Source organism: Oncorhynchus tshawytscha, linkage group LG12, assembly GCF_018296145.1.
Source record: "Oncorhynchus tshawytscha isolate Ot180627B linkage group LG12, Otsh_v2.0, whole genome shotgun sequence".
Taxonomy (NCBI): Eukaryota; Metazoa; Chordata; class Actinopteri; order Salmoniformes; family Salmonidae; genus Oncorhynchus; species Oncorhynchus tshawytscha.
In genome coordinates this window covers 38407865-38433019 of record NC_056440.1, presented here as the reverse complement: position 1 = coordinate 38433019, position 25155 = coordinate 38407865, and the positions used below count along the sequence as shown (strand labels likewise).

At 41.4% G+C, this 25155-nt stretch overlaps 1 protein-coding gene across 1 annotated transcript in view; it reads left to right on the top strand.

The window, feature by feature from the left end:
• LOC112263151 (GDNF family receptor alpha-2) overlaps positions 1-24450 on the top strand; it is a 75635-nt gene extending 51185 nt beyond the window's left edge. Inside the window, exons 7-8 of the mRNA XM_024439162.2 lie at positions 791-954; positions 21749-24450. Of these exons, the coding sequence (XP_024294930.1) occupies positions 791-954; positions 21749-21889 (305 nt within the window). The 3' untranslated portion in view covers positions 21890-24450. The remainder of the gene's footprint in view (positions 1-790; positions 955-21748) is intronic.
• Positions 24451-25155: the final 705 nt, after the last annotated feature.

Below are 25155 nucleotides of genomic sequence, written 5' to 3'. Positions count from 1 at the left end.
TCACATAAATCTACTCAAAGTCATCTCTGCATGGTGACCTTATAATGGAGGTGGTTGCCAAGCAATTACACGGTTTGCCTTCCTTCTGCCTGAACAGAAAGAAACATGTGTTCTGTTAAAATGGACAAGCAGAGTGAAAAGGTACTTTGTCCTGGTTTACCCCCACCCATCAGCAAAAGCTGACTGGAGATGTATTTGTCACCCTCCCCCTGCAGAGTATTTTGTGTTCACTTTACAGGCTCATTTATTTGCTTTTAAAAGATTCCATCTCACAGTGAGATGTTGCTGGATACTTACTGGCAAACAAATAGGGCTCATCAACTCGAGTGCAGACATTACAGGGCTATTTGGCCATGTTGTTGTCGTAAATTGACCAAAAACCTTTTTGCAACATAAAAGGTTTGAGTGAGTGTTCTTATGAGTCAAAGGCTTTGGCCATGGTGTCTGTGGATGAAAATCCTGTGTGTGGCTGATATTGTCTCTACTCTCTAAGATAAAGATGAATATTATAGCACATTTTTGTTGTCCAAAATGATAAGGTGATAATCATATGATGTACAGTATATCATTGTAGTGTGTAGTAGGTAAAGTTCAATAAAACATGCAGGCAGCTGACTAAGTTTAGCAGTCTCAAACGGAACAGTGCAAATGGTAGTGAGGCAAAGGGAAGATCAACACCCACACCCCAAAATTGGGCAGAGGACCAAAAAGTTGACTTAGGACTGACTGTCAGCTGCCCCAACACTGGGAAGACAGTCTAGACAAATGACTTTATCATTTGCCCCCACAGGAAATTCCATTCAAGCATTCGGTTATGGAACAGACAGTCTCTTCCACAAAGCTGAGTCTGTCCCACCAACCCCTTCCATGAAGCCTGGATTAGAGGCCTCAGTCAGCACCTCAGAGCCATACAACCCCAATGACGTCCAGCCTGAAGATGAAGCCCACGGGAAGGTATGCAGGCATATCACCAGCTAGCACCGGGTGCCAAGTTCAAATAACCAGGGTCGTGTTCATTAGGGCACAGAACGGAAAATGTTTTAAAGCACTTTTAACTGTAAACAAATTAATGTTTTTTTATTGGACAAGACCAGAAGGTCCCTCCCTGTTTCAGTACATGTTAGTCCTTTAGGTGCCAAGTGAACATGACCCATTAATCACCGATAGCTATATTTATTTAAAATTGGTTAACATTTTTGAAACATTTTGAATGTTGCAGATGATGCATAGCTGACAAGAATCACTATTCTACATGAAACAGAATTATGTCAGTTCTACACCATTTCTGTGTGAATGTTCTGTAATAAGGTTTGGGTAGGTTACTTTCTAAATGTAATCTGTTACCGTTACTAGTTACCTGTCCACAATTGTAATCAGTAACATAACTTTTGGATTACTCAAACTCAGTAACGTAATATGATTACGTTCAGTTACTTTTAGATTAGTTTCCCCTTAAGAGGCCTTTGAAGAAGACAAAAATGATTGAACGACATCTATTGCATGATAAATCAATGTTAAAGTTTACATGGCTGGCCATATATGGATTTACTTTATGGGTTGGTTATGTAGGCTTCTTCTAACCAATCACTTTCTACTACATATAATAATACGATTAAATTCTATCTTTACATTAATATATATAATTTATTTAAAAAACAAATGGATGTAGCAACTACAGATTGCCCCATCAAAAGTGTGCGAGTTTGAGCATTGGGCCTAAGGATCATTTTTTTATCAGCATGAATTTGATTTTTATTTTATTCCACAGGCTGGGATCCGCACTATGCAGCTGTTGCAAGAGCGCATTTTTCACTGCCTGTCCACTGGTTTCAAAAACAATGATTGATAGGCAGCTTAAACTTATTGAATTCAACCATTATTGGGTTCAAATACACATTTAGATTTGTGAACAGCCGTCCACAACAACCACAATCCATAAGGCGCAAATAGGTAATTGAGAGAGCAGCAGTTTGATTCACATCAATGCGCTATATAGATACCAATAATAAGTGATATCCGTATAGTCAGTGAGAAAACAGAGAAGTCTCAAAGATTTTTTTCACAAACATCCTTTCTGAATTTAAAAGTGATCCTCTAAGTAATCATCTAGTTTTCAAAAGTACCTGTAATCTTATTACAATATTTTTGCTGGTAATGTAACGGATTACAGTTACAGTTTTTTACTCCGTTACTCCCCAACCCTGTCTGCAATGCTAATAACCCCAGGTTTATTTTCTGGGATAGGTAGAAAAAAACTGTTGCTGTGCAGTGGGAAAACATGTTTGTTTATCTGTTTTGTTTTCACACCGTAAAAATAATTTATGTTGAGTATATAAATCCAAATATGCATCTTTTCAACACAAAAAATATGAAGAGGCTTTTGACCTAAGGTACACCTACTCATTCAAGCATTTTCCTTTATTTTTTACAATTTTTTACTATTTCCTACATTGTACATTGTACATCAAAACTATGAAATAACAAATATGGAATCCATGTAGTATCCATGTAGTATCCAAAAGATCAAAATATATTTTTGATTTTAGATTATTCAAAGTAGCCACCCTTTGACTTGGCGTTCTCTCAACCAGCTTCATGAGGTAGTCACCTGGAATGCATTTCAATTAATAGGTCTGTATTGTTAAAAGTTCATTTGTGGAATTTCTTTCCTTCTTAATGCATTTGAGCCAATCAGTTGTGTTGTGACAAGGTAGGGGTGGTATACAGAAGATCGCCCTATTTGGTAAAATACCAAGGCCATATAATGGCAAGAACAGCTCAAATAAGCAAAGAAACGACAGTCCGTCATTACTTTAAGACATGAAGGTCAGTCAATCAGGAAAATGTCAAGAATTTTAAACATTTCTTCAAGTGCAGTCGCAAAAACCATCAAGCACTAAGAATGGAACTGGCTCTCATGAGGACCAGAAGACACAGAGTTACCTCTGCTGCAGAGGATGTGCAGTTACCAGAGTTACCAGCCTCAGAAATTGCAGCCCAAATAAATTCTTCAGAGTGCAAGTAACAGACCCATCTCAACATCAGCTGTTCAGAGGAGACTGCATAAATCAGGCCTTCATGGTCGAATTGCTGCAAAGAAACCATGACTAAAGGACACCAATAAGAAGAAGAGACGTGCTTGGGCCAAGAAACACTACTAATGGACATTAGGCTGATGGACATTTTGAGATGTTTGGTTCCAACCAGCGCGTCTTTGTCAAATCTAATCAAATTGTATTTGTCACATGCGCCGAACACAACAGGTGTAGACCTCACAGTGAAATATTTACTAACAAGCCCTTAACCAACAATGTAGTTTTAAGAAAATGCCCCCCAAAATTAAGAGATAAAAATAACAAATAATGGAATTTCTTTGTGAGACACGGAGTAGGTGAACGGATGATCTCCGCATGTGTGGTTCCCACCATGAAGCATGGAGGAGGTGTGATGGTGTTGGGATGCTTTGCTTGTGACACTGTCGGTGTGAGCTAGCTAGCTAACAGTACGCTTTAACTTGCAATGTAAATGACTTTCTGACCAAATTTGAAACATACAGTGCCTTCAGAAAGTATTCAGACCTTCAGACCCTTGACTTTTTCCACATTTTGTTACATTACAGCCTTATTCTAAAATGTATTGAATTGTGTTTTTTTCCTCATCAATCTACACACAATACCCCATAATGACAAAGCAAAACAAATTTATGAAAAGAAACTGAAATAACACATTTCCATAAGTATTCAGACCATTTGTTAATTTCTTTGTTGAAGCACCTTTTGCAGCGATTACAGCCTTGACTCTTCTTGAGTATGGCACTACAAGCTTGGCACACCAGCCATTCTTCTCTGCAGATCCTCTCAAGCTCTGTCAGGTTAGATGGAGAGCGTAGCTGCACAGCTATTTCCAGGTCTCTCCAGAGATGTTCGATCGGGTTCAAGTCAGGGCTTAGGTTTTAATCAAGGATCTCTCTGTACTTTGCTCCGTTCGTCTTTCCATCGATACTAACTAGTCTCCCAGTCCCTGCCGCTGAATCCCCACAGCATGATGCTGCCACCACCGTGCTTCGCCGTAGGGATGGTACAAGGTTTCCTCCAGACGTGACACTTGGCATTCAGGCCAAGGAGTTCAATCTTGGTTTGATCAGACCAGAGAACTCCAAGCCGGCTATCATGTGCCTTTTACTGAGGAGTGGCTTCAGTCTGGCCACAATACCATAAAGGTCTGATTGGTTGAGTGGTGCAGAGATGGTTGTCCTTCTGGAAGGTTCTCCCATCTCCACAGAGTCACTCTGGAGCTCTATCAGAGTGATCATCGTGATTCTTCGTCACCTCCCTGACCAATGCCCTTCTCCCTCGATTGTTCAGTTTGGCCAGGCGGCCAGCTCTAGGAAAAGTCTTGGTGATTCCAAACTTCTGCCATTTAAGAATGATGGAGACAAATGTGTTCTTGGTGACCTTCAATGCTGCAGAAATGTTTTCTTTCTCCAGATCTGTGCCTTGACACAATCATGTCTCGGAGCTCTACGGACAATTTCTTCAACCTCATGGCTTGGTTTTTGCTCTGACATGCACTATCAACTGTGGGACCTTATACAGACAGGTGAGTGCCTTTCAAAATCATGTCCCATCAATTGAATTTACCACAGGTGGACTCAAATCAAGTTGAAGAAAAATATCAAGGATGATCAATGGAAACAGGATGCATCTGAGCTCAATTTCGAGTCTCATAACAAAGGGTCTGAACAATTATGTTATTATCAGAACTCAAGATGCAGACAGTTCGAATCACAGAAGTTTATTTACAAAACAGGGGGCAGGCAAATGACAGGTCAAGGAAGGGTGTGACACAAGACAGGTGAAACAGATCAGGGTGTGACATATGTAAATAAAGTATTGATGGTTTTTATTTTTAATACATTTGCTAAAAATTCAAAAGAAAAACTTGGGTTATGGGTTATTGCGTGTAGATTGATGAGGAACATATTTTTATTTAATCAATTTTAGAATAAGGCTGTAATGTAACAACATTTGGAAAAAGGTAAGGGGTCTGAATACTTTCCGAAAGCGCTGTACCCATCGATTCTTAAAGAACTTAACTTCTCAATGCCTTAGTTCAACTGTCTTGTAATACTCAAATGTTTGTAAACAAAGTAAATGTAAGCAAACAATGGTTTCGCCTCAAAACATGGTTAAAACTGCATTTTCAGTATCATGGATGGTCAGTCCTTGAATCAGTAGTTCTGTTTAAGAATTTGAGAGTGGTCACATTTCTCTTGGCCCATCCTTCAGCTTTTTACTAAAGCAGAGGTCTGTGCCAACACTTTGTTGTTGTTTCAATTAAGGCTTGCAGCTTTAAACAAGAGAAGTCATTGTTTTCATTTCATGACTATTATAGGGATATTTATAATTCCATGTTTCATGCATGGCTGAAAACAATACTGTTCTGGCATCATTATTATGTGTGAAAAGACTCCTATAATGATGTTGAATGCTGAGCAATTTCAGGCTTTCACATCCATTAGATAGTCATCTCTCACACTGCTCCAATAGTGTGCTTTACACGACCCTCATTGTGATGAAGACAGCAAATTAATACCTTAAAAATTGTGTGAGGGTGAGAATGAATGAATAAGCCACACTGATAACAATAACAGTGGGAGGTAGAGGAGGGGAGCTGTTGAATTGCTTTCTCGAAAGGTTCTGTGTGTATGTCAGTATTGATGCACCGCTCTGTGCCACTCTCGCTGCAGTGCAATCCTTAATTTATAGTAAAAATGGTAATTAGGAAACAATAAGACATGTGATTACTCAAGCAGGAAGTTTATAATTAGAGAGGGAGCCGGTGGGGACTTTTTGGGCGGCCCCTCATTCTACAGCATATATGCTTGGCAATTAAAATGTGTCAAACTTCCATCGTAGATTAATTGGTAGAATGCTTATATGACTCCTCTTGGCAAAAGACAAGCTTTCAAGCCTCGTAAATCTCATGACTGCTCAGGACCACATGCATGCTGTTGTCCAGTTAGTGGAAATGTTATGCTAAATGAAGTGGCATAGTCCGCTGTGTGTTTGATGGCTGGACAGGCTCCCCCTGACACTCGATAAGTAATCTGAAGTGTTGTTTGATAAATGAGCCCTGTGGAGCATTCGGCCAGGATTGGCTGTGCTGCTCAAACTTAATTCCCTCTCAAGTCAATTTCCCTGTATTCAGTATCACCATTAACAGGACAATTGAGCTATGTGATTTAGTTTACATGTAAATATGTATTATGCAGAAATCCCTCCACCATTTCCTGGTTGCTAAAATTCTAATAGTTCCCCTAATTTCAGTTTATGTGAAAAAACAAGCGAGGTGAGTGTAGAGAATCATTTCACCATCTAAACCCCTGTGAATATATTTTCCATAAGCAAATATTATTGTATTTTCAGCTGTTTGAAGCTGGTAAAAAAAACTAAACTTAAGAACATAGAACAGATATATCGCTTATTAGACTTGCTTTCAATGAGAATGACAGCTCTATAACTAACATTTCTATGTGAATTTGGTCAGGTCACCCAAAACGTTACATGTTGCAGCTTTAATATATGTCAGCTATGTCCTCATGTCCAGGGTATTATGCCTTATTCAGTCAGTAACTGTGCTCAAGTTGTGTTCTGAAGAGACTGAAAGAGAAGAGATATCTAGGTGACATTTTATTTTGTCTGTCATTTGAGGTTTCACACATCTTTTATGCCTGAGTGATTCAAAATTGACATTTTCTGTGAAATACCATGAGAACATTTTGTTTAGTCACCAAAACATCAGGTAATGATAGGCTCACCATTTAGTCATGTTAATTAACATTTTAACTGACTTTTAATCCAATACAAAAAAATGTAAGTGCTGTTTAGAAAGAATAGTACCTGGTCAATATAATTTTCCATGCACTATTTGACAAAATCTTTTGTCTGAATAAGTTGTACACAATGGCAGGTTGTGAGTATGCTGAGAAATATGTCATGCTTACAGTTGTATTGTCCTTATACAGTACATACGTAGGACAAATCATTAGAAATAAGTAATTGGAAAGCAGTTGGCTACTGTAAAAACGTAGCACGGTGTTGTATGCCATTTCTGTCCCATGCAGCAAGTTACAAGATCACCTTTTCTATGAGACCTGTCAACTGAAACGGTATCGTTCTCTGCTCGAAAAAAAGTGCCCTTTGAATGTAGTATGCTACAGTACTGTAAATGTCAGTACATTACACTGTTTTCACATAGCACAATGCACTACTCATTAAAATTGAAAAAAAACCTGAACATTACATTTCCATCATTTCTATCCCATGTATGATCAAAGGTGTGATCATTGAAGAGATCTTTCAAAATGTAATCAAAAGAAATGAAAGAAACAATGTTTAGCCGGCACTAATTTGCATCAAGCCTGTCTTGAGCATTTAGCCATAGGTTCTTATCAGCATCGCAGTAAATATCCCCATTGTTCATGCACCTGGGTGAAAACGTTTTTGCATGGCGAATCCAAGCCTGATTGAAATCTGGATTGAAATCATTGCATGCCTCATAGCATGCCTCATCCGGGTAGGCTGTCATTGTAAATAAGAATTTGTTCTTAACTGACTTGCCTTGTTAAATAAAGGTTAAATAAAAAATATATTAAAAAAATATCCATGGCCTGAATGAGGGAGGTATGCTCAAGTTAATGACAATCAAACATCTTCCACCTGTATTGTAATTGTGTATTGTATTGTACTTATGTACTGTAGTGATCCTGTACATGGCTCAGTTCATAAGAGCATGGCACGAGCAACATCAGAGTTGTGGGTTCAATTTGAATCAAATCAAGTCAAATTGTATTGGTTATGTACACATATTTAGCAGATGTTATTGCGGGTGTAGCAAAATGATTGTGTTCCTAGTTCCAACAGTGCAGTATTATCTAACAATTCACCATTTTCTTTCTTTTTTTTCTTTGGCACAGCAGTCATCTTTTCTTCGCATATCTTTCTATACATTTTCTTTTCAAAAAACACTCTCCTGCAACCCACCTCACCAATTAAAAAAAAAAAGTATTATTCACCTCAAATCTGAAATCCACAATAGAAGCTAGCCAGAAGCTAGCAGCTTCTGTTAGTAGTATGTTAGTATGCAGCTAACCACAGGTGGTGGTCATCAGCTATCCTTTAGCTCGAAAAGCTATCGCCAGTTTTGTACAACGCTACTCAGATCAGAGCATACCGGATCTATTTTCTCTCCATATCCCCGGATTTCTACAGCAAGCTCTGGACATTTACACATGGATCTTGCAGCTAGCTAGCTGCTAGCCGAGTGACTATTGGCTTACGTCGGTCCCGGAGCAAACATCAATTATTCCGGAGCTAGCCAGCTGAAGAGTTCCATCAGCCACTCCTGGGCTACTATCACCTATCCGGACCCGTCTTACTGCTGACACGGAGCCCCACCGGGCCTTCACGACTGGACTTCTGACTTTATTTGCCCGAGGGAATTATCCAACTGGCCCCTCCGTCGCGACGTTACCTGAACGCCCATCTGTGGCCCCACTCATCGTTAGCTGTCTTATCGGCTGCTATCTGAATAGGTTTATCGGACAATTCTCTTGGGTCACTATAACTATATCTATTTTGCAAATTGGATTGGTCCCCTCTACCACACGGAACCCCATTAATCTACCGACGAAAACGCACAAGGTGGCTCAAAACAGACCTCCATCCTCTGCCAGCTTGCTACCAATGGCCCGGCTAGCTCTCTGAATCGCCGTGACCCCAACCAACCTCACTACTCACTGGACCCTTATGATCACTCGGCTAAGCATGCCTCTCCTTAATGTCAATATGCCTTGTCCACTGCTGTTCTGGTTAGTGTTTATTGTCTTATTTCACTGTAGAGCCTCTAGCCATGCTCATTATACCTTATCCAACCCTTCAGTTCCACCACCCACACATGCGATGACATCACCTGGTTTCAATGATGTTTCTAGAGACAATATCTCTTTCATCATCACTCAATGCCTAGGTTTACCTCCACTGTATTCACATCCTACCATACCATTGTCTGTACATTATACCTTGAAGCTATTTTATCGCCCCCAGAAACCTCCTTTTACTCTCTGTTCCGGACGTCCTAGACGACCAATTCTCATAGCTTTTAGCCGTACCCTTATCCTATTCCTCATCTGTTCCTCTGGTGATGTAGAGGTGAATCCAGGCCCTGCAGTGCCTAGCTCCACTCCTATTCCCCAGGCGCTCTCTTTTGATGACTTCTGTAACCGTAATAGCCTTGGTTTCATGCATGTTAACATTAGAAGCCTCCCAAAGTTTGTTTTATTCACTGCTTTAGCACACTCTGCCAACCTGGATGTCCTAGCCGTCTCTGAATCCTGGATTAGGAAGACCACCAAAAACTCTGAAATCTCCATCCCTAACTATAACATTTTCAGACAAGATAGAACGGCCGAAGGGGGCGGTGTTGCAATCTTCTGCAGAGATAGCCTGCAGAGTTCTGTCCTACTATCCAGGTCTGTACCCAAACAATTTGAACTTCTACTTTTAAAAATCCAAATCTCTAAAAACAAGTCTCTCACTGTTGCCGCCTGACATAGACCACCCTCTGCCCCCAGCTGTGCTCTGGACACCATATGTGAACTGACTGCCCCCCATCTATCTTCAGAGCTCGTGCTGCTAGGTGACCTAAACTGGAACATGCTTAACACCCCAGCCAACCTACAATCTAAACTTGATGCCCTCAATCTCACACAAATTATCAATGAACCTACAAGGTACCACCCCAAATCCGTAAACACGGGCATCCTCATAGATGTCATCCTAACCAACTTGCCCTCTAAATACACCTCTGCTGTTTTCAACCAAGATCTCAGCGATCACTGCCTCATTGCCTGCATCCGTAATGGGTCAGCGGTCAAGCGACCCCCACTCATCACTGTCAAACGCTCCTTGAAACACTTCAGTGAGCAGGCCTTTCTAATCGACCTGGCCCGGGTATCTTGCAAGGATATCGACCTCATCCCGCCAGTAGAGGATGCCTGTTTGTTTTTTTAAATGCCTTCCTCACCATCTTAAATAAGCATGCCCCATTCAAGAAATTTTGAACCAGGAACAGATATAGCCCTTGGTTCTCTCCATGCCTGACTGCCCTTAACCAACACAAAAACATCCTATGGCGTTCTGCATTAGCATTGGACAGCCCCCAAGATATGCAACTTTTCAGGGAAGTTAGAAACCAATATACACAGGCAGTTAGAAAAGCCAAGGCTAGCTTTTTCAAGCAGAAATGTGCTTCCTGCAACACAAACTCAAAAACGTTCTGGGACACTGTAAAGTCCATGGAGAATAAGAACACCTCCTCCCAGCTGCCCACTGCACTGAGGATAGGAAACTCTGTCACCACCGATAACTCCACTATAATTGAGAATTTCAATAAGCATTTTTCTACGGCTGGCCATGCTTTCCACCTGGCTACCCCTACCCCGGTCAACAGCACTGTACCCCCCACAGCAACTCGCCCAAGCCTTCCCTATTTCTCCTTCTCCCAAATCCAGTCAGCTGATGTTCTGAAAGAGCGGCAATATCTGGACCCCTACAAATCAGCCAAGACAATCTGGACCCTTTCTTTCTAAAAAATGATCTGCCGAAATTGTTGCAACCCCTATTACTAGCCTGTTCAACCTCTCTTTCGTGTCACCTGAGATTCCCAAAGATTGGAAAGCAGGTGCGGTTATCCCCCTCTTCAAAGGGGGGGACACTCTTGACCCAAACTGCTACAGACCTATATCTATCCTAGCCTGCCTTTCTAAGGTCTTCGAAAGCCAAGTCAACAAACAGATTACCGACCATTTCGAATCCCACCGCACCTTCTCCGCTATGCAATCTGGTTTCAGAGCTGGTCATGGGTCCACCTCAGCCACGCTCAAGGTCCTAAACGATATCTTAACTGCCATCGATAAGAAACAATACTGTGCAGCCGTATTCATTGACCTGGCCAAGGCTTTCGACTCTGTCAATCACCACATCCTCATCGGCAGACTCGACAGCCTTGGTTTCTCAAATGATTGCCTCGCCTGGTTCACCAACTACTTCTCTGATAGAGTTCAGTGTGTCAAATCGGAGGGCCTGTTGTCCGGGCCTCTGACAGTCTCTATGGGGGTGCCACAGGGTTCAATTCTTGGGCCGACTCTCTTATCTGTATACATCAATGATGTCGCTCCTGCTGATGGTGATTCTCTGATCCACCTCTACGCAGACGACACCATTCTGTACACTTCTGCCCCTTCTTTGGACACTGTGTTAAAACCAGTTATGCATTAGGGGGCGCTATTAAAATTTTTGGATGAAAAATGTTCCCGTTTTAAACAAGATATTTTGTCACGAAAAGATGCTTGACTATGCATATAATTGACAGCTTTGGAAAGAAAACACTCTGACGTTTCCAAAACTGCAAAGATATTGTCTGTGAGTGCCACAGAACTGATGTTACAGGCGAAACCCAGATAAAAATCCAACCAGGAAGTGCCGCATTTTTTGAAACCGCCTCATGCCAATGACTCCTTATATGGCTGTGAATGAGCTACGAATGAGCTTACGTTTTCCACGTTTTCCCCAAGGTGTCTACAGCATTGTGACGTCTTTTTAGGCATTTCCATTGAAGAATGGCTGTAAGGGACCATATATAGCATGTGGTCACATGGTGTCTCCCCCAGAAAATCTCGCGTAAAATACTGAGGTAGCCATTTTTCCAATCGCTTCTTATGAGAAACCAATTGCCTCAACGGAAATATTATCGAATATATATGTTAAAAACACCTTGAGGATGGATCCTAAACAACGTTTGCCGTGTTTCTGTCGATATTATGGAGCAAATTTTGAAAAACGTTTGCCGTTATAGTTGCAGCATTTTCCGGTCGATTTCTCAGCCAAGCATGATGAAGAAACGGGAGCTATTTCGCCTACAAAAATAATATTTTTGGAAAAAACGAACATTTGCTATCTAACTGGGAGTCTCCCGAGTGAAAGCATCTGAAGTTCTTCAAAGGTAAATGATTTAATTTGGTTGCTTTTCTAATTCTCGTGAAAATGTTGCCTGCTGCCAGCAGAGCCTAGCATAGCATTATGCCATGATAAACTTACACAAATGCTTGTCTAGCGTTGGCTGTAACGCATATTTTGAAAATATGAGATGACAGTGTTGTTAACAAAAGGCTAAGCTTGTGTTTGAATATATTTATTTCATTTCATTTGCGATTTTTTGCGTATTTATGTCCGCTGCGTTATGCTAATGCATTTGAGGCTATGATTACGCTCCCGGATACGGGTTTGCTCGTCGCAAGAGGTTAATCTCCAGATGAGCTTCAATGCCATACAACTCTCCTTCCGTGGCCTCCAACTGCTCTTAAATACAAGTAAAACTAAATGCATGCTCTTCAACCGATCGCTGCCTGCTCCTGCCCGCCCGTCCAGCATCACTACTCTGGATGGTTCTGACTTAGAATATGTGGACAACTACAAACACCTAGGTGTCTGGTTAGACTGTAAACTCTCCTTCCAGACATCAAACATCTTAAATCTAGAATTGCTTTCTATTTCGCAACAAAGCATCCTTCACTCATGCTGTCAAACATACCCTTATAAAACTGACCATCCTACCGATCCTCGACTTCGGCGATACCTTACTCAATAAATTGGATGCAGTCTATCACAGTGCCATCCGTTTTGGCACCAAAGCCCCATATTACTACCCACCACTGCGACCTGTACTCTCTCGTTGGCTGCCCCTCGCTTCAAACTCGTAGCCAAACCCACTGGCTCCAGGTCATCTACAAGACCCTGCTAGGTAAAGTCCCCCTTTATCTCAGCTCGCTGGTCATCATAGCAGCACCCACCTGTAGCACGCGCTCCAGCAGGTATATCTCTCTGGTCACCCCCAAAACCAATTCTTCCGTTGGCCGACTCTCCTTCCAGTTCTTTGCTGCCAATGACTGGAACGAACTACAAAAATCTCTGAAACTGGAAACACTTATCTCCCTCGCTAGATTTAAGCAACAGCTGTCAGAGCAGCTCACAGATTACTGCACCTGTACATAGCCCATCTATAATTTAGCTCAAACAACTACCTCTTCCCCTACTCTATTTATTTATTTATTTTGCTCCTTTGCACCCCATTATTTATATTTCTACTTTGCACATTCTTCCACTGCAAATCTACCATTCCAGTGTTTTACTTGCTATATTGTATTTACTTCGCCACCATGGCCTTTAAAAAATATATATATATTTTTACCTCCCTTATCTCAACTCATTTGCTCACATCGTATATAGACTTATTTTTCTACTGTATTATTCACTGTATGTTTGTTTTACTCCATGTGTAACTCTGTGTTGTTGTATGTGTCGAACTGCTTTGCTTTATCTTGGCCAGATCGCAATTATTTAGCCTACCTGGTTAAATAAAGGTGAAATAAAAAATAAAATAAAAACAACAATACATACCATGTATTCCATGATGTTTAAAGGGCAGCAGCCTCTAAGGTGCAGGGTTGAGTAACCGGGTGGTAGCTGGCTAGTGATGGCTATTTAACAGTCTGATGGCCTTGAGATATAAGCTGTTTGTCAGTCTCTCTGTCCCAGCTTTGATGCACCTGTATTGACCTCGCCTTCTGGATGATAGCGGGGTGAACAGGCCGTGGCTCGAGTGGTTGATGTCCTTGATTATCTTTTTGGCCTTCCTGTAACATTTAGTGCTGTAGGTGTCCTGGGGGGCAGGCAGTGTGACCCTGGTGATGTGTTGGGCATTTTTTTTTCTTTTTTTCACCTTTATTTAACCAGGTAAGCTAGTTGAGAACAAGTTCTCATTTGCAACTGCGACCTGGCCAAGATAAAGCATAGCAGTTTGACACATACAACAACACAGTGTTACACATGGAATGAACAAAACATACAGTCAATAATACAGTAGAAAAAAAAGAAAAAAAGTCTATATACAGTGAGTGCAAATAAGGTCAAAAAAGGGAGTTAGGGCAATAAATAGGCCATGGTGGCGAAGTAATTACAATATGGCAATTAAACACTGGAATGGTAGATGTGCAAAAGATGGATGTGCAAGTAGAAATACTGTGGTGCAAAAGGAGCAAAATAAATTAATACAGTATGGGAATGAGGTAGATAGATGGGCTGTATACAGATGGGCTATGAACAGGTGCAGTGATCTGTGAGCTGCTCTGACAGCTGGTTCTTAAAGCTAGTGAGGGAGATGGGAATCTCCAGCTTCAGTGACTTTTGCAGTTCCTTCCAGTCAGAGGCAGCAGAGAACTGGAAGGAAAGGCGACCAAAGGAGGAATTGGCTTTGGGGGTGACCAGTGAAATATACCTGCTGGAGCGTGTGCTACGAGTGGGTGCTGCTATGGTGACCAGCGAGCTGAGAAAGGGCGGGGCTTTACTTAGCAGAGACTTGTACCGCACCACCCACTGGAGAGCCCTGTAGTTGCGTGCAGTGCAGTTGCAAAACCAGGCGGTGATACAGCCCGACAGAATGCTCTCATTTGTGCATCTGTAAAAGTTTACAGGGGCCAAGCCACTTTTCTTGAGGTGTTGCGCATTCTTCACCACACTGTATGTGTGTGTGGGCCATTCCAGATTGTCAGTGATGTGTACGCTGAGGACCTTGAAGCTTTCCACCTTCTCCACTGCGGTCCCGTCGATGTGGATAGGGGCGTGCTACCTCTGCTGTTTCCTGAATCCTTGATCAGCTCCTTCGTTTTTTTCCCGCCACCACTCCCCCAAGGCTCTCACCTCCTCCCTTTAGGCTGTCTTGTCATTTTTGGTAACCAGGCCTACTACTCTTGATGATTGAGTTGGAGGCATGCATGTCCATGCAGTCATGGGTGAACAGGGAGTACAGGAGGGGGCTGAGCACGCACCCTTGTGGGGCCCCAGTGTTGAGGATCAGCGAAGTGGAGGTGTTGTTTCCTACCTTCACCACCTGGAGGCAGCCCGACAGGAAGTCCAGGACCCAATTGCACAGGGTGGGGTTCAGATCCAGGGCCCCGAGCTTAATGATGAGCTTGGAGGGTACTATGGTGTTGTAGGCTGAGCTATAATCAATGAATAGCATAATGATGTAGCTATTCCTCTTGTCCAGATGGGATAGGGCGATATGTTATGTGCAATGACGATTGTATCGTCTGTGGACCTATTGGGGCGGTAAGCAAATTGAGGTGGGTAAGGTAGAGGTTATATGATCCTTAACTTCTTGCGTCGAGCCATCCCGGATCCGGGATCGTGAATACAGCCTCAAGCTCATTACCATAACTCAACGTTAACTATTCTTGAAAATCGCAAATGAATTGAAATTAATATGCTAGCTCACAAGCTTAGCCTTTTGTTAACAACACTGTCATCTCAGATTTTCAAAATATGCTTCTCAACCATAGCAAAACAAGCATTTGTGTACCGTTTGGTGTGTCACGTTTAGCTACGAAAAAAACCTGTATCCAGGAGTGTAATTATCGCCGCAGCTCATTAGCATAACACAACGTTAACTATTCATGAAAATCGCAAATGAAATGAAATTAATATGCTAGCTCTCAAGCTTAGCCTTTTGTTAACAACACTGTCATCTTAGATTTTCAAAATATGCTTCTCAACCATAGCAAAACAAGCATTTGTGTAACAGCTAGCGCAGCTAGCGTAGCATTTAGCGTTAGCATCAGCAGGCAACATTTTCACAAAAACCAGAAAATCATTCAAATAAAATCATCACCTTTGAAGAACTTCAGATGTTTTCAATGAGGAGACTCTCAGTTAGGAGGCAAATGCTCAGTTTTTCTTGAAAGATTATTTGTTTAGGAGAAATTGCTCCATTTGGTGCGTCACGTTTGGCTACCAAAAAAACCCGAAAATTCAGTCTTCAAAACGCCTAACTTTTTTCCAAATTAACTCCATAATATCGACTGAAACATGGTAAACGTTGTTTAGAATCAATCCTCAAGGTGTTTTTCACATATCTCTTCATGATATATCGTTCGTTGAAAGCCTCCTCTCTCCTCTCAATCACTGGATGACTGTGTGCAGCTTGTAGATTACGCACCAATTTAGACAAAGGACACCGGGCGGACCCCTGGTAAATGTAGTCTCTTATGGGCAATCTTCCAATGATATGCCTACAAATACGTCACAATGCTGCAGACACCTTGGAGAAACGATAGAAAGGGCAAGCTCATTCCCGGCGCATTCACAGCCATATAAGGAGACAATGGAAAACAGAGCTTCAAAAATTCTGCCCATTTCCTGGTTGAAGTTTCATCTTGGTTTCGCCTGTAGCATGAGTTCTGTGGGACTCACAGATAATATCTTTGCAGTTTTGGAAACCTTAGAGTGTTTTCTTTCCAAAGCTTCCAGAGCATCTTTTCGTGACAAAATATTGCGTTTAAAACGGGCACGTTTTTTTATCCATAAATTAAAAGAGCGCCCCCTATATCCAAGAAGTTAACTAGCCGCTCAAACCACTTCATGATGACAGAAGTGAGTGCTACGGGGTGATAGTAATTTAGTTCAGTTACGTTTGCTTTCTTGGATACAGGAACAATGGTGGACATCTTGAAACAAGTGTAGACAGCAGGCTAGGATAGGGAGAGATTGAATATGTCCGTAATCTCCAGCCAGCTGGTCTGCGCATGCTCTGAGGACGCGGCTAGGGATGCTGTTTGGGCCGGCAGTCTTGCGAGGGTTAACACGCTTAAATGTCTTAGTCACGTCGGCCACAGAGAATGAGCGCTCACAGTCCTTGGGAGCGGGCTGCGTCGGTGGCACTGTGTTATCCTCAAAGCGGGCAAAGAAGCTGTTTAGCTTGTCTGGTAGCAATACGTCAGAGTCCGCGACGTGGCCGGTATTCCCTTTGTAATCCGTGATTGTCTGTAGACTCTGCCACATAGTTCTCATATCTGAGCCATTGAATTGCAACTCCACTTTGTCTCTGTAATGGCGTGTTGCCTGTTTGATTGCCTTACGGAGGGAATAACTACACTGTTTGTATTTAACAATATTCCCAGTCACCTTGCCATGGTTAAATGGGGTGATTTGTGCTTTCAGTTTTGCTCAAATGCTGCCATCTAGTCACCGTGATAACAGCATCCCGTATACACTTCCTGATGAACTCAGTGACTGCATCCGTGTATACTTAAATGTTATTCTCAGAGGCTACCCGGAACATATCCCAGTCAGTGTGTTCAAAACAATCTTGAAGCATTTATTTTGAATGGTCAGACCAGCATTGAATAGACCTTAGCAAGGGTACTTCCTCTTTGAGTTTCTGCCTATAGGAAGGGAGGAAAACAATGGAGTCGTGATCTGATTTTCTGAAGGGAGGGCGGGAGAGGGCCTTCTGGCATCTCAAAAAGGTGAGTAGTCCAGTGTAGTTCCTTGAGGGCCGTCGTGGTATTGGCTTGAGGGGAATATACACGGCTTTGACTACAACCGAAGATAATTATCTCGGGAGGTAATATGGTTTGCATTTAATTGTGAGGTATTCTAGGTCGGGTGAACTAAAGGACTTGAGTTTCTGTATGTTATCACAATCACACCATGAGTGTTTAATCATGAAACATACACCACCGCCTTTCTTCTTCCCGAGAGTTCTTTATTCCTGTCTGCGCGATGAACTGAGAACCCGGCTGGCTGTATGTACGGGGACAGTATATCCCGAGAGAGCCATGATTCCATGAAACAGAGTATGTTACAGTCCCTGATGTCTCTCTGGAAGGAGATCCTCGCTCTGAGCTCGTCTACTTTATTGTCCAGAGACTGCGAGTATTATACTCGGAAGCGGTGGATGGTGTGCACGCCTCCTGAGTCGGACTAGATGTCCACTCCGAATCCCTCTTCTCTGCCGGCGGCGTCTTGGAGCAGCCTCTGAGATAAGTTAAATTGCCCTGGGGGTACGAACAAAGGATCCAATTCGGGAATGTCGTATTCCTGGTCGTAATACTGGTGAGTTACAGCCGCTCTGATATCCAAAAGTTCTTTCCGGCTGTGTGTAATAACACAAAAAATGTTCTAGGCTAATAATGTAAGAAATAACACACAAAAGCACTGCAAAGTTGCTTAGGAGCTAGAAGTAGAGCTGCCATGTCTGTCGGTGCCATCTTAACTTAATTCCCACTGGGGTCACGTACCAAAATGTGTGGACTGTTGTCACTTTGGATAAAAGTGTTACGTAAATGGCATATATTACGGTATTACAGTACTGTACTGACCAGTGCAGTTTTAGTAAAGCAGTGTGATGTTTTACATACAGTACATCTCTGATCTTGTCAATATCAGATTGTTTTATGTAAAATGATAATACATAATACAACAAAAAATAATAGTTTTGTTGTCACCTGTTGTGTAGGTCTACAATCTTGTCCCTGACATCCTTGGAGAGCTCTTTGGTCTTGGCCATGGTGGAGAGTTTGGAATCTGATTGATTGATTGCTTCTGTGGACAGGTGTCTTTTATACAGGTAACAAACTAAGATTAGGCACACTCCTAATCTCAGTTTGTTTCCTATATAAAAGACACCTGGGAGCCAGAAAACTTTCTGATTGAGAGGGGGTCAAATACTTATTTCCCTCATTAAAATGCAAATCAATTTATAACATTTTTGACATGCATTTTTCTGGATTATTTTGTTATTATTCTATTATTCTGTCTCTCACTGTTCAAATAACCCTACCATTAAAATTATAGACTGATCATTTCTTTGTCAGTGGGCAAACGTACAAAATCAGCAGTGGATCAAATACTTTTTTCCCCTCACTGTACATTGAAAAAAATAAATGCCTACCGGTATCCCACATAGCCTGGTTCCTCTCTAGGTTTCTTCCTAGGTTTTGGCCTTTCTAGGGAGTTTTTCCTAGCCACCGTGCTTCTACACCTGCATTGCTTGCTGTTTGGGGTTTTAGGCTGGGTTTCTGTACAGCACTTTGAGATATCAGCTGATGTCGAAGGGCTATATAAATAAATTTGATTTGATTTGATTTATCTACAAGTGACTAAGAAAATTACAAACTCACTATGATGTCTTTATAGCAGTCCCAGTATGGGAGTTCAACATATTGTTTTCAGTATTTATGTTCCTGGATATTGTTTGGGAGAAGACAATATTCTTCATTGTGTTTTTTGAAGGTAGCTTGACATGTACATTAGATAGATGGTGAGTACTTTTCAGAATTGATCAGAGCTTCGTCAAACAGTAAAGTTCAGCTGCTTACCACATGTATGTCTCTGCGTGCAGATTGAAGGAAGTTGCTAACTAACGCTAGTTAGCATTGGCTCGCGGAACTACCTGTGAATTCCTTCGTACTGGACACAGAGACATAAAAATGGTATCCACAAGTTTATCTGATTCTGGGTAAGTAGATAAAGGGCCTCATGGCCAAAATCCCGAAATGGCCCATCTTAACAAGCTTTTAATCAGGGAAATAATTCATTCATTTCATAGTCTTTTTGGAGAGTCATGCATTATTTAATGTCACCATTGTATAAGAGAGAATGAACCACCTCTTCAGAAGTCAATGTTTGCTTGAGGGCCCCTGACATTACAGTACACTGTGTTGATTCTCAGCTCAATTAAATGTAATTGATTGTGGACCAACCCTGGGTTACTCAATAACCAGCCCTGGGGAAAGCATCTGAACATTACTGTTCAACGAAGCTCTGATCACTTCTAAAAAAGTACTCACCATCTATCTACATGTTAAGCTACCTTCACAAAACTAAACTAATGATATCCTGTAATCCCAAACAATATTTTGTGTGTGGACGCGTTTCTGAATGTGTGTGTGCATGTCTCTCTGTGTGTTTCTTTGTTGTTGTCATTTAGCAGACGCTCTTATCCAAAGCGACTTACATGAGTAATTAGGGTTAAGTGCCGTGCTCAAGGGCACATCGACAGATTTGTCACCTTTCGGTTATTGGCCCAACACTCTTAACCACTAGGCTACCTGTTCAAATGTGTGTGTGTGCGTGTGTGTGTACCGGTATACATATTGGCTGCAGACAGAGATCTGGACCAATGTCAACAGGCTGCTGTCACACATCACTGCACCTGCTAATTAATTGGCTTTTAGTTGCGGATGTGTTTGCTGCATTGTCAAGCAACCGATTGCTTTTTTTGGCAACTGTCATTTAACCATTTCTCTGTACAATCACACATTGGAAACCAAGCTCTTACCATAATCAATGCAGCCTTTCCTTTCACCTAAAACCCAAAACAAAAACATATCCCAGTGCTTATATAACTACCATTTACTATTTTTTTCAATGTGTATTTTTCTACAAAAAAAATTGGCCATATGTTGTGCTGGAGACACTGCTATTAGAAGATCATATCTGACTCTATGTTTTCTCTCTGTACAGGGAAATGGACCAAAGTGCAATCTCTCAAAAGGCTACATTTGTGGAGATGGGGAAAGGAGTGGAGGAGGGAATGCTTCATGTTTCTGTTGATATGCTGTATTGCTTTGCGGGGGAAATGGTGCCTCTACAAATTGAGAAAGCTGCAGTTACTTGGAGGCAAATTGTTTGCTAGGTGTTACAGGAATCAGAGCAAATTGAAAATGTTCAAAATGCTTACAATGTTATGGAAAAGCACATAATAAGGCCATACTAGAGTGGGCATAACAGAGCAACTCTGGGATGTACAATATCTAGAACAATAGAGATATAGATGTAGTGTCTGAATTTGATCACCATGTTGTAGCAGGAAATGTACATTTGTATTATATTATATGTGTAAAAAGGCTTCTAAAGTTCACAACTTCCATGTTTCAAAAGCTACAAATGTTTTATATAATCCACACAATAATTCCCATTTCCTATTGCTGCAAGATTATTTTCCTGCTGTGGGATCCTTCATCTGTATGTCCCTTCTACTCTTTCTCCTAATGTACTGTACAACATAGTTGCCTTTCAAATTGACTGCTTTTGTCTATGGTAAAATGTTCTATATGTTCTATATCTACATGTGTACAAGTACAATGTTTTGACTGATATTGTGCAGAAATTAAATGTATCCAAATGTCTAGGAAGCCGATTAGTGCTGTAAAACTTCAATTAATAGCCTGGGTGTTTATTTGCTTAAATCACTAAACACCAGGCACTTATTAAAGACAGGATTCTATTTGAGCCAGGGGTCTATTTCCTTGATGCACACTGCTTTTGCTCTGTTCTGCTCTTTGACCCCCACAAGTGTCACGGGACTCGTCTGACGGTAACATACATACAAACGAAAGGAAATATTGAGGTAGTTTTGTGCCAACAAAAATATTTGTCCAAGAAAAAGTAAATATTTCCTGCACTTTATATCCCCCACCGGGCAGCTATTTGAGACTCAGCGTTTAATTGTAGTTTTGTGATAACCCTATATGTGCTCTGCATGTTCTATAATTTGTGCTTTCCTTGGAAGTAATGCTTAAAATGTTTAAGAGGACACTACCGAAAGGGTATTGGGAGAAATGTCTCAGCTAGCTCTGCTCTGTGCCAAAACATTTCAAAGCAGAGAGTACATCCAAAAGACTGCACTAGCAGTCGCTTTCAACATACTTCATATGTGCCTCAAATGTATTCATGTTTTTATTCCAGTGGAGTGGCTGTGGATCCGTGTTTAACCATTTCTCTGTAAAACGCAACACTCAGACTCACTGAGTCATTCCTAACCTTTTCCATTGTTGTCCTCCTCTCAGCCTATACTGGAGCCCAGCAGTGGTTACGATGGCCTGACTAGACCCAAGAGCCCTCCTGGTGATGGGGAACCCTGTGTCTGTGCCAGTGTCTGGGTTCTGCTGCTCAGCCTGACCTCCGCCATGGCCAACCATGCCCTATAAAACTCCCTGTGGGCTGTCGCCGACCATCAAGCTGATCCCAAACGCAGAGGTGTTGTCAAGGGGCTTGTTTGAGGATGTTTTATTTTTCAAGCCCAGGCATCATGCAATTTCAAAAAGGAGAGGCGGAGCGCACACAATCGGAGATAATCTAAATATTATTTATTTGATGTATCATTTTGGCTTTTGAGGACCACTATGATCAAGAAAATGGCTTTACATGGACCCCTCATGTGGTGAAGCCTCAGTGGCCATTGGCTGTGACTGTCTTTCCATCAGTAACACTGACAAAGAACCCAAAGTATCATGTCAAAGACTTCTGCACTCCTGCCATGACAAAGAGAAGAGAAAGATAGAGAGAGAGAGAGAGAGAGAGAGAGAGAATGTGTGTGAGAGAGAAATGGAGAAAGAGAGAGGAGCGAGAACTGCTGAACGTCACACGTTTTCGTCTAGAAACAGTGCTCGACTTGATTTTCTGGACAGACCTCAAGCTTTGTGTTTCCATTACTTGCAGACAGAAGACTTATCACTTTTGTGTCTTCTCAAAAGTGTAAATCTTAACTCAGTGTATCTGTGTTGGTATAGTAACAGTGAACAGTATGTTCAGTACAGCTCTTTTATTTCAGTGCTATATTTTTTCAGCAGACAAAAAAAAAGACTCAAATATAATGTTAACTGGTTCTCATTTGAGATGTTGTTGTCATTGATAGTGGGTGAGAATAAATATCCACCCACACATGTGCATACTTTGTCAGTGTATATAACAAACTGTTTTCTTTCAATGAGCCAATATAAACCAACTGTTTTCTTTCAATTTACCAATATAACCTACCTTAAATGGTCAATGTGATCTGATGGCACTGTATTGTTAAGTGTGAAGAACAAATTTAGAAGGCAAAGTTGGCAATGTCTATGACGAAAAAGTCAAATAAGAATGTATATAGGGATGAAATTGAATTAGCTACATTTACTTGGAAAGTAATTACCTGTGTGTATTATAGTCGTTCTTTGTACAGTGCAAATACACGTGGCCTTACCTATTGCTCGTACCACATTATCCTGCTCATGGGACATCGCAACTCGTAGTAACGCTTTACAAAATGAATCATTCACATGGGTTCATGTCAAAACACCACAAGCCATCAGTTCAACATTTGACTACATAAATGCCTGGGATTGAACCCTTCTGTTTCCATTGGACTGTTCCAACAGAGGTGTCTAGAGCAAAGAAATACTCACAGTTTATAGCTGCTGCACATTCTGTTGTGTTGAGTTTCCCCCCCGATTAATATTATTTTTGATTGGTCAGGTTGTAGCTGAGTCTTGCAGATGACATCATGACGTACTGCCGATGAATGATTACAATACTGGCTCTGGCCTCCTATGAGCCAATCAAATGCGGTAAATTAAGAGTTTTGACATGTAGAAATGTAAATAAATAAACGGATAAATATTCCCCCTCACAAAGAATGGGTCCGGGTATATGAGGAAAATGGGGTTTCAGCATTTCTTACACAGTTAAGTTAATTCATGTTGATTGTTTCATACAAAAGTGAGCCATTTTGAAAAATATTACTGCAAACATGACTCAATGGAAGTCAAGACAGCACTGAAAACAAAGATTGCACACAAATAAATCCTGACAATAGATAAATGGCATGTCGCAGCTTATATAAGGTGAGGGGCAGAGAGTACTCAAAGATGGGATGTCATAAGTGTATAAGTGATTGAAAAAGTGAGAAGTGTGTGTATATATGTGTGTGTGTGTACACATGTGTTCGTGTGCCTGTGTTCTGGAGGTGCAGTTTTAAAGATGCTGCTGGAGTCCAGTTTGTTTCCTTTCCATATAAAAATTGGAGGTGGGGGTTAGTTTTGTGGTGGGGTCTAGGGGCACCGTAATATGAAAGCGTCGGGTTACTGTGCGCTCGCTTGATTAATGAGCCAGTGGGATGATGTTTCTTATCAACGCTCTGCACATGTTGGAGAGAGGGCTAAGGTTTACAAGACTGGGATCCTCCAATCAGAGACAGCGCCCACTTCCTTCCCATCATTCCACTTTTTCAGTCACACCTGCCTGTGTGGCTCTTTTCTCTTTGGCTTGGTTGGTGTAATATGTTATACACCATGAGGGGGTCATTTTGTGAAACACTGAACATCATACTTCAGGGTTCAGTTAGCAAATTATAGTGTAGCCTAGCATAGAGCAGGGGTTTTCAGTTCATGATACACTTGATAAGCTAGAGTAACTGGAGCGTTTATGTTTACACATTTGTTCACGAGCTGGAATCTCAGTCTGTGCCACAGTGTAGAATAACAGCTTTTATAATAGGCACATTCGATTGCTGCGCTCACAATTTGGATACATATGAGGAGTCCACACTCTCCTTGCAAGAATAGGAGAGTCTAGCTGTAGTGGAAATGAAAGGCAAGTTATTGGAAAGGAGGAAATGAAGTACGTTTTCCCAAAGGCACTGTTGACACTGTACTGTATATTGCACACATTGAGATCCTCGGCTGCATGCACATTCATTAAAAGTTTTCATTTCATTTTCATAATTTTCCCCTTGATCTTTCTTTAATTTCATTTTTAACTGCCTGCCTCATAAGTCAAGAACTGTCTGGCTTTTTTTTTTCAAAGGGTTGGATGTAAAATGAGCATGGTTGGGTAAGAAAAAAAGGTAATAGAAAATCAAAAACCCTCTGAGCCTTTTCTTAAGCAAGCAACTGTGTTGTCAAGGGAGTGGACAGAGCTATTGAACCACGCCACTCGAGATGTAATTCCCTGCTCCGTTGAAGAAAGTCTGGACATTTCTATTGGAAAGAGGAGAACCTCTAAAACAATCACATAGTTTCTGCTATGCCAATGTGAGTTTGACTGCGTCATCCCCACTCTCCGTCTTTCACATGTGGGATGATTATTGATTGAGCCATCATTTCCAAAGCTGAACATCTGTAATGAAATTCTACTCTTGTTATTGGGTTTGGTGATGGGATCTTGGTCTCTAACAGCTGTTGTGGCTTTATTACAGACTGTCACCAGTGGGAGGCTTCCACTATAGTGCTGACTGCTAGGGATCCTCATGACATCTCATCTGTAAACACAGTGCTTCCTAATATTTAGGGGTTCACGGTGAAGCCTATAAATATCTTGACATGGTCAAATAACTCAAAAATAGATTGCAAACTTATTTTTTTTCTAATTTGGCACAAAGAAACTAAAGCATATGAGTAACTTGCTCAAAAAGATTGAAACTGCTTGGCCTATCGGT